At 40.7% G+C, this 11,103-nt stretch overlaps 1 protein-coding gene across 3 annotated transcripts in view; it reads right to left on the reverse strand.

Annotated features, from left to right (window-relative positions):
• The window catches only part of LOC113026100 (uncharacterized), a 44,435-nt gene extending 34,240 nt beyond the window's left edge, over nt 1-10,195 (reverse strand). Inside the window, exons 1-3 of one of the 3 annotated variants that reach the window (XM_080303635.1) lie at nt 6,135-10,195; nt 3,803-3,882; nt 2,502-3,034 (exon numbers count right to left, since the gene is read on the reverse strand). In XM_080303635.1, the coding sequence (XP_080159761.1) occupies nt 8,600-10,147 (1,548 nt within the window). In that variant the 5' untranslated portion in view covers nt 10,148-10,195 and the 3' untranslated portion in view covers nt 2,502-3,034; nt 3,803-3,882; nt 6,135-8,599. Of the gene's footprint in view, nt 1-454; nt 3,035-3,802; nt 3,883-6,134 lie in introns of those variants that run through there. The other 2 variants (XM_080303636.1, XM_080303634.1) reach the window with 2 other exon arrangements.
• Nucleotides 10,196-11,103: the final 908 nt, after the last annotated feature.

The following is an 11,103-nucleotide window of genomic DNA, read 5'->3' on the forward strand; positions in this document are numbered from 1 at the left end:
AAGACAAAGGAGCCGATAGTGGACTTCAGCACTAAGCAGGAGAGGAACTACCAGACCCCCGTCATCAACGAGTGCCCAGTGGAGAGAGTGGACAGCTTCAAATACCTCGGAGTTCACATCACGCAGGACCTGTCATGGTCCTGTCACATCAACTCCGTGGTGAAAAAGGCCCGTCAGCGTCTCTACCACCTCAGACGCTTGAGAGACTTCCAACTGCCCTCCAAGGTGCTCAGGAACTTTTACTCCTGCACCATAGAGAGCATCCTGACGGGAAACATCTTAACCTGGTTCGGAAACAGCACCATGCAGGACAGACGAGCTCTACAGAGGGTTGTGCGATCAGCTGAGCGCACCATCCGCTCCAAGCTCCCTGACCTGCACTCAATCTACAGCAGGCGGTGCTGGACCAAGGCCAGGAAGATCGTGAAGGACCTCGGCCATCCCAACAACAGACTGTTCTCTCTGTTGAGGTCAGGAAAGCGATTCCGCTCCCTGAAGACCAACACAGAGAGACTGAGGAGGAGCTTCTTCCCGCAGGCGATACGGTCTCTCAATCACACCACCACACAGTACTGACCCACACATATAGTTCTTACACACACACTGGACATTCTGGACATTGTTTTCACTTCATCACTTAAATCACTTTAAGCATATTTGCACTGCACAAGACATAATGTGGATTGCACAACACTGGACATTATATTCTTCATTTCCAGTTAATACTTGTACAGCTGCTGTTATTGTGTATATATTTATATTTCTTCATACATTCTTATATAGTTCTATATTCTGTATTTTGTTGTACAGTTATTTTATTTTCAACTTTAATTTATATATTTTATCTTATTCTTTCCCAGTTAAATTTACCCTTCATTCTAATTTGTGTTGTACAGTTATTTCATTTTTAACCTTAATTTATATTTTATTCCTTCCTAGTTAAATTTACCCTTTTTAATTTTTCATATTTATTTCCTATCTTATTCATAGCCTTTTCCTTTTTTGTTTTCTTTAGGTCACGAGCAGTTGTCCAAGCATTTCACTACATATCGTACTGTGCATGACTGTGTACGTGACAAATAAAATTTGAATTTGAAATTTGAAATTTGAAATTTGAATGCATGGACTAGTTTTTCCAGGTCCTGTTGAGACATCAGATCTTTTATCCTTGAAATATTCTTGAGGTGATAGTAAGCTGACTTTGTTAATGTCTTAATGTGTTTTTCGAAGTTTAGGTCTGCATCCATCACTACACCCAAATTTCTCGCCTGGTTTGTGGTTTTTAGGTGTATAGATTGAAGTTCGCTGGTGACCTGTAATCATTTTTCTTTGGCACCAAAAACTGTTACTTCAGTTTTGTTTTTGTTTAGCTGGAGAAAATTCCTATGATAGTTTATTTTGTTGTTCTTTATAATCTGTGAAAGTGGGAGCATGTAAATGTTAAACAGAAGGGGTCCCAATTTTAACAACTTTGTTGTTAACAATATTAACAACAATATAAAATTATGCACAAAAGGAATTACTAATGTAAAAAAAAAGTGGTTTTATTTATATATGTTTATACATAAATATATACGGTGGCCCCTAGAGACAAAGCATGTACAAACTCCAAAGCACATTTCTAGCGTTAACTGAATTTCTAAAACAGAGCTACTAGATCACTTAAATTACACAATTGAAAGCATATGTGTATTAAATATTCAAATAATTTTTAAAAAAAAAAGTTCATTTACCTGTTACTACCACACACCAAATCTGGTCGTTGGTACTTCCTGGCTTGTGTGGCCACCAGGTAACAAAAGCTCAACACTGCGCCTAGCACATACAAAACACAACAGCACTTCTGTTGTGTTTTGTATGTGCTTCAGGGTTTGTACGTGTTTTGGAGTTTGTACGTGCTTTGTCTGTAGGGGCCACCGTAAATATACTTTTATTTATTCACTCCACATAAAATGTAATAAATAAATCATATAATACAAAAACCATTATTTTTACATTTCAACTTTTAACTATTTAAATTTTCAGTTTTTTCCTTTAAACAAATTTAAAGTGAAACAACACAAAACACTGCAAACCACAACACAATAAAATATAAATTAAAATATGAAAACAAAAAGAAGATGCACATTCTCTGGCCTGCATGAATAAACTTTCTGAATCCTTTTACCTTTCTAATGTGTCGTTGTTGTCCCTGGCTCTCTTTCTCTCTCTCTCTTCTAGTGATGTTCGATTCGTGAACGAATCGTTCAATACTCGAGAATCACTTTACTGACTCGTGAATCATGAATCACAAGCCCAACTGACTCACTGACTCATCCCTGTTTCTGTTAGCAAACTAATTCGCTTAGTAGAAATATATCTAGCTTATAATTCAAATTGTGGGGGGGGAACAACAGCCAGTTTCTTAACAAAAGCATTTCTGCTCTGAACTGGAAGAAAAAACCCTGAGTAGAAGCTCACATCAAGAAAATAGCAAGCGAATGTATCACTCACTCACTCACCCCCTCCCTCCTGGCTCACAGCTTCGTCTTCTTCTTGGTTGGCATCCAATGTTAAGGCGCATTACCGCCCCCTGGCTCACAGCTCAGTGGACATTTAGATGAGAAAATATATATTTAACACATTTAAGGAAAATACTAATGAAATAAAAATAAACAAAATAAAAGTTTATTAAGCAATTTTGATAGGAAATTGCTTAATTTTAGAAATGTTTTTGCTCTTTTTTGCTCTATAAAATAGTTTTTTTTTTTTTTAATCATTCATCTTAGCAGTGGGATTTACATGAAAAGAGAAACAAATTAAGTTTGAGTGAAAATGTAAATTTTTTGCACTCTCTGGTCAACTGACTCAGTGAATAAAATGACTCAAATCCGATTCACTTTGGTGAGTGACTCATTAAAACTCGATTCAGTAAAAAGAATCAAATTTACCATACTCTCTTCCTCCCGCTCTGTTCCTGTGCTACTGCGAGTGTAACTACCACCCCTCCCCTCTCTTCCGAGTGCAAAGCACAAGGCTTGCGTGCGGAGTGAAGCTGAAAAAAAGTGCGAGAGAGAGGGTGAGAGAAAGAAAAAAAAACCCACGGCTCCCAATAAGGAGCCGGCTTTTGTCGTTCACTTCAAAGAGCCGGCTCTAAGAGCTGGTTCGTTCGCGACCGACACATCACTAATCTCTTAAAGCTGCTAACACAGTCTATCTGAATCATACATTTGAGTCCACCATTAACAATTAGCCCACACTGCCCTTGACAACATCAGCATCATACATAGGGATCTCCGACCCCCAATTAAGGTGATCAGCTACTGGTCATTGCAATCTTACCAGTTATATGTTTGCAACAATGTTCGGGATAGTTCTATTGTTCAGTGCTCACTGTTTGTGGGAGATTTCTTCATTTGGGATCTGCCTGGCCCGGGAGCCGCCGCCAGTCCCAAAACACATCATGCCTAGATCTTTGCTTATTCCATCTCACATTCACTTTCAAGAAATACTAGCTGCATTTCTGTTAGTGAAATGATGTCTGCTACACTTGACCCAGACATAAACACCATGCCAGCTGTGTACAAATCCAACATAGTTCAGTACTGTGAACTTCACCACATCAAACTAACCAAACTGTACCAAATGGTTTAGCATGCCTGCTTAAATGCAAAGTTTGATAACACAAAATGAGTATACTTCAGTTTGTTTTACAAGATATTTCATAAAAATATAATTAAGCAATATCTGGGTTATCTGACTTAAAAACTTTGAAGTTACATTACATTTTAGATTACATTCTAACATGCTGAGCAGTCCTTACCTTTGAAACTCCCAATCCCGTCCTTCTCCTTACATCTTCCTCCATCTGTGCTGCACATTATCATTTCTTCCCCTCTCCTCCTGGGAAATACAACTGTGCATTTAGCGAGCTAACACATTTTGTAAAAAAATTGCACAGAAACAGTTTGTGTGCTGATATTTTTTTTTTAGATGTGTGGAAATTTGCGCACACTTTTAAAAAAGTTGCTATTTATGCTCACTCCCTTGGCAGTACTAGCTATATGCTGAAGCGCTGCTGTCACGTTTGCACGATGAACCATCACAGAGAAGAAAAGAAAAAAGGATGTGTTGGAGCTGTAAACTACGCTGTGAGATGTCTTTATATTCTTATTACTGAGCATGCAGCTCCATGCTGTCACCAAATATCTGTCTGTTAGATTTAATTGCTTATTAACTGAAGTGGCTGGAACGCTGTTTTCGCCCATTTTAGTCGCTGGTTAAAACTTTTTGTCTGAAGTTCATACAGAGAAAGTGCGACAGTGCTGCAGCTGAAATTTCAGAAAGTCCAGTATCCTTTGCATTTTCACTTTGTTATAGTTCGACTGCCTCTGACTGCTGTTAGACTTTGATATTTTGGACCAGTGTGGGTCATGTGCTTACTTTTACCCATTCTAGACTGGATTTTCTACATCTCAAATTTAAGTGTATGTAAAGAGAAATCCCACCATATTATTAGTTCTTATAAAATTGTCTCCACAGTTATTAGGGCATTGGTGCCCTTTCCAGGTTGTATAACCAACAGAAAGAACAACTATTATGTTGATAATCTTGTGTTTAGAACAATGGGTTTATTGTACAACCTATATTTAACAGCCTGTTAAAAATGCTAGAAGGTAAAGCATTTGGCATACGGACGATCAGACATATAGAACATGTCCACGTGTTGTGAACAGTCACGTTTTCAGAGTATTTACTAAATACACCGTCACCAGGCGTTGACAAGATTACCCTATTCAGGCTCTGCCACGTGTAGCTGACCTTGGACAGGGGTGGTAAAAATACACACTTTCATCACTTACTTGTGTTAAAAATACTCTAAATGAAGCTGAAGTACTGATCTAACTTCTTTATTCAAGTGAAGGTGAAAAGTACAGGCTTTGAAATGAAAGAGGGAAAAAGTGATTTGGGCGACAGTTTTTTTTTCTTTTCTTTTTTTCTTTTTGTCAGGCTAACAAAACCTCAAGTCATATTATAATAAAAAAGGAATATAAGTTTTTATTTCAACTCTAATTCTAATGAGTGTACTCAACTTCAACATATTATGTAGAATAAAGAAAACACAAAGGGAATTAAAGGATCCGGCTGTACGTGTGGTTTCCTGCGGTGTAAACGGGTGAAAGCTGTGGGAGACCTAAAATCGTCTGTGGTGGTGCAGTGTGGGGAAAAGCAAAGAAATAAGCCACAATGATTTCTTCTGTGAGCTCCAGTAGGTTCTGGGTGCAGACAGTGATCAGCTGATCTGCGCTGCTGCCAGTCTTAATTAATAACTTAACTTTCCAACACCCACACATGTACAGTTAGTATAAAAATGTACAATCAATGATTGTAATTGTAATCCAATGAGCAAATGTAAAAGCTGTAAAATGTAAAAGCTTGCTTGAGTTTAAATTGACGTCTGTGACCATGAACACTAAAACTTCACCATATTACTGCACTATTTCCATGCAAGCCATGTTAAACTTAATTACTTTATCAACATCATCTATAGAACTGTCTAATTACAGTTTTTTCTGAATGCTTAAACCCTAACTGTGATTCCTGTAGCACAATCTCTAAAACTATTCAGACTTATAGCAAAACCACTCACTGAGTGTGCAAAACTAAAAGCACAAAAACTGCTTTGCACTCAGTTTGCAATTTTGTAACACACACTTTGCAAAACTGTAGGCACAATTCACTGCACAACACTCAATTACCAAATTTCCAACACACTCCTAGCAAAAGTATACACATGTATGGCTATCATTAACACTAATTCGCCAACTGTCTGGCACACTTTCACATGTGAAAACTTTTTTAGATAATTAGTTCACTTTGCAATCAGCCTAAGCACTATATGTAGCTCCTGTCAGCCACCACGCGGACAAGTTCTTGTTTACAGATGATTTATTCAATGTTCGGCGACAAGATCACTCAGCGTCGTCATCATCATCATCATCGTGAGAACTACCCAAACAAAACAATTACAATAAGCAACATGTTTACAATAACTCGTATCACAGTAAATCCAAACAACAAAGGTATAGACACATAAATGCCTTTTTATGGCACTTTCATTGAAACTGAAATTAACAGAGGCACCCTGAACACACCTCATTGCCTGCTGTAGCCAAACGGGAGAAAGTCCGTTCTTCGCGCGAGCCGCTACTCCTTAATTTAACTTAACTTAACTTATGTGTTCTTTAAAACTTAAGTCCAGTTTAAAGCAGTAGGACGATGCAGCTGAACTCACAGAGCGCCATGTTTCTCTGCTCTAGTGTCACCACAAACTCAGTCCGTGCGGCACGTTACTTCCGCTGCCACCAATTACAAAACAAAGTTCCACAATTAAAGGAAACTTACAAATATAAACACAGGAAAAACATTGGAACACTTCACTGTTAGTTACACTCCCACCAAATCACCTGTGATTTTCCCATAAAACGTAACATGTATGGATATAAGAAGAAATCACATTTAACATTAATTGAACTAGTGGATTGGCAAAGTGACTCTTCAGTTAGCCTCCAGTAGAGTTACAGTATTTTGAATAGGTCTCTCCAGATAGGTTGGTTTTGTGGTGCGCCTTCCTCTAGCATCTAGAGTTGAGTCACTGATCAACAACCTCACACTTCTCACCTTTCCATCCTGTCCCAGATAGACATCTATGATCCTTCCCATCTTCCATTGACTACGTGGAGCAGAATCATCCTTGAGAAGCACAATATCATTGACTTTCGCATTTCGTCTTGCTCTGTTCCATTTTTGTCTGCTCTGAAGATTCAACAGATATTCCTTTTTCCACCGTTCCCAGAAGCTGTTGGCTAGGAACTGTACTCTGCGCCATCGTTTTTGCAGGTACACATCTTCCTTGATAAACTTTCCAGGAGGTGGGGGAATAATGCTTGACTTCATTGTCAGAATGTGGTTAGGTGTCAAGGGTTCTGGACCAGATGGATTGTGCAAATGCTCTGTTGTTAATGGCCTGCTATTCACAATTGCCATAACTTCGTAGAGGAAGGTTCTTAACGAACTGCTGTCGAGCCTTTTAACTGCTTGGTCGAGAACGGATGCCAGAACATTACGCACGGTGCGTATTTGGCGTTCCCAAACCCCACCTTTATGACTTGCAGATGGTGTGTTCATAACAAACTCACATCCAATTTTCTTGAGGTTCTCTCCATCCATCTCCTTCATGGCTTCAGCGAACTCGTGCCTTGCACCAATGAAATTGCTGCCTTGATCACATCGAATTTGCCTGACACTTCCACGCAATGCAATAAACGAACGCAAGGCATTGATGAATGCATCAGTTGTTACAGTTTTTTCTGAATGCTTAAACCCTAACTGTGATTCCTGTAGCACAATCTCTAAAACTATTCAGACTTATAGCAAAACCACTCACTGAGTTTGCAAAACTAAAAGCACAAAAACTGCTTTGCACTCAGTTTGCAATTTTGTAACACACACTTTGCAAAACTGTAGGCACAATTCACTGCACAACACTCAATTACCAAATTTCCAACACACTCCTAGCAAAAGTATACACATGTATGGCTATCATTAACACTAATTTGCCAACTGTCTGGCACACTTTCACATGTGAAAACTTTTTTAGATAATCAGTTCACTTTGCAATCAGCCTAAGCACTATAATACAGGTAAGCTGTGTGTGCGGAGTACAATGGAGGGAGCAGAAAGAGTGAGAAGTAGAGGAAGCCGAGGAAGAGGACGTGGAGGTGAAGAAGTAGGATGAAGAGGACGACAAGGACAAGGAGGAGCAAGAGGAAGATGAGGAAGGGGGAGAGGAAGATGAGGAGGGGGGAGAGGAAGGGTAGGAAGAGTAAGAAATAGAATTGCTGATGACATCAGAGCTACAATAGTGGACCATGTAATCAACCGTGGAATGACCCTGAGGGTAGCTGGCCAACGGGTCCAGCCTAACTCGAGCCGCTACACTGTAGCAAGTACCATAAGGACATCTTGAAATGAGAATCGGTTAGTACAGTCACTTCGCACAAAGATTTGTAGCACTGCCATATGCCAATGAGAAACACACCAATACCATTGATGTAAAAATACTGAAATTGTTACTTTACAGAATTGCTAGATGACCAGATGCTGGGGCAGAGGAAGCATGTTCACTGCAGACCAAGTAACCCATATAGTCATTATGGTGATTGCAAATAATCCTATACTTGGAAATGAACACTTGTGTTTGTTTTGATGTGTTTGAATAAACACCAGTACTTGAAGTTTGGATCCCTCTATGCTTATGGATCTATGACAGAAGTATGAGCTCAAACTGACATAGCCTACCTTGTGCACAGAGAAAGCAAAAGCCAGATGTGTTTTGTATTCATACCATCAGTGTGCAGTTGGCGCATTGTGTGCTTAGTAGATGATGGCTTGTGTGTACTGTTTGATACGGAAACACCATTTTTACGAAGGTGTGAAGAGTTAATCTAGCTGTGTTTGCTTTTGCAAGAGAACTACAATGTTTTGATGATTGGGTGACAGGTTTTCTTATTTGTGTGAAGAGTTTTGCAAAATTAGCCAATAGTTACAAAAAATGTGCTTAAGCAATCAGAAAAAACTGTAAGTCCTCAAGCATCTCAATATGTATGGCTCTTGAGCACATGCATGTGAGTAAAAGCTCATAACGCTTAAGCTCCTTTCTGCCATCCTTGACATAGATAGGCCCGAAGCAGTCCATCCCACAATATGTGAAGGGTGGAGACAACTCCGTGCGTTCTTGTGGGAGGTTCGCCATCCTTTGTCCTTCAGTGTTCCGTCTAAACTTCCTGCATTTTGTGCAGTTGTAAATATGAGAGGAGACTGCCTTACTGCATCCAAGAATCCAAATACCATTGGCTCGCAGCTCGTTAACAGTCATACCTCGACCTTGGTGCTGCACCTTTTCATGATGATGCTTGATGAGCAGTGTTGCCAAATGGCTTCCTTTAGGAAGGATAGCTGGGTGTTTCACATGGGGGTGAAGACTGGACATTGTTAAGCGCCCTCCAACCCTGAGTACACCCTGCTCATCAAGGAATGGGTTTAATTTGTGCAATTTATTTGCCTTGTCAATTGCCTTGATTTGCCCATTAAGCTTGAGACTCTTCATGGTTTCAGCAAGGTGTGTTGCTTGAACCAGTTTGATGAGAAAAACCTCTGCCTCCTTACGCTCCTCCAAGGTGGTGGGTTCACTAAACCTTGGTTTGTGGCCTTTAGCTGCCCTTGCTCTGCGTTTCAGTATGGCTACAGCTTGTACTGCTCTTGCCCAATCTGAAAACTTTTCAAGACGATCTAGCAGTGACCTCTCTTCCTTTGAGTGAATTTTGTGGACATGAGTCTTTCGTAACTCTGGGTCATCTTCTGATATTTCTCCCACTGTGAACACACTACTTGGGAGGTTTAGCTGCCACAGAAAATTTGGACCTCTAAACCAGTTAGATGCCTTGAGCTGTTCTGCTGTCTGTCCCCTAGAAGAGTGGTCAGCGGGGTTGTCTTCTGAAGCAACGTAGTTCCATTGGTTAGGATGTGTGCTCTGCTTGATACTTTGGACACGGTTTGCTACAAAAACATGAAATCTCCTTGCATCATTGTTGATGTAGCCAAGGACAACCCTTGAATCAGTCCAAAAGTATTCCTGCAGGCCTTCCATTTCAAGCTCTCTCTGGAGCATGTCACTTGTGCGCACTGCCACCACTGCTGCAGAGAGCTCAAGTCTTGGTATAGTTGTTACCTTTGAAGGAGCTACCCTTGCTTTCCCCATCACGAGGGAACAGTGCACTTCTCCCGATGCGCTTATTACTCTCAGGTATGAGCACTCTCCATAACCTGAGGCACTGGCATCCGAAAAATGATGCAGCTCGTATTTCACAACTTTGCCAAAGCTTCCTGGTAGGTAGCATCGTTGTACCTTTATGGTTGCTAGATCTTGCAGTCCTCTCAACCAGGATTCCCACTGGGGCAGCAGATGGTCTGGAAGAGGATCATCCCAACTAACTCTCTCATGACACATTTGCTGGAGGATTTTCTTTCCTAAAAGGATGAAAGGTGCGACAAAGCCAAGCGGATCAAACACCGAGGCCACGGTGGACAATACCCCTCTTCTGCTCATGGGTTTTTCTTTCACCACCACTCTAAACTGGAAATCATCTGATGTGACACACCATTGCACACCAAGGGCTCTCTCCATGTGTGGTTCATGAAGAGCCATATCCAAGTTGTTCGCTCCTCCAGCACACTCTTCCTTTGGGATTGATGACAACACCTGCTTACTGTTGGAAATGAACTTATGCAACCTTAAGTTGCCAGTGTTGCAAAGCTCCCTTGCTTCATTCACTAGCTGGATTCCCTTTGCTTCGGTGGATACACTAGTCAAACCGTCATCAACATAAAAGTTTCTTTCTATGAAGCGGACGGATGCTTCGCTGAAATTTCCCCTTGCCATTGCAGCAAGATGTTTGAGGCCATAATTAGCACAGCCTGGAGACGAAGCAGCTCCAAACAAATGGACTCTCATGCGATAGACTGCTGGCTGTGCTTCTAAATCTCCATTCTCCCACCAGAGAAAGCAGAGGTAATCTTGGTCTTCTGCCTTCACGTGAAATTGGTGGAACATACGTTCTATGTCACACATGATTGCAACCTTTTCCTTGCGAAACCGACACAAGACACCAACAAGGGAATTTGTCAGCTCTGGACCAGTCAATAGATGATCATTTAAAGATGTCCCCTGAAACCGGGCTGAACAGTCAAAAACAATGCGGATTTTCCCAGGCTTTTGTGGGTGATAAACACCATGGTGTGGGATGTACCACACTGGGTGTTTGTGGAGATCAGCCTTGGGGATCTTCTCAGCATCTCCACGCGCTATGGTCTCTTCCATGAAGGTTTTGTAGTCCTGGTAATATCTGCTGTTTCTCCTTAATTTCCTTTCTAAGTGCTTAAGGCGATGGATAGCACACACCATATTGTCTGGCAAGCTCGGCCTTTCTCGTTTAAATGGAAGAGGCATCTCAATATGACCATCTTCTTTGTGTTTGATTCCTTGTTTCAATTTCGACAAAAACT

The sequence above is a fragment of the Astatotilapia calliptera genome, chromosome 7 (genome assembly GCF_964374335.1).
Source record: "Astatotilapia calliptera chromosome 7, fAstCal68.1, whole genome shotgun sequence".
Lineage (NCBI taxonomy): Eukaryota > Metazoa > Chordata > Actinopteri > Cichliformes > Cichlidae > Astatotilapia > Astatotilapia calliptera.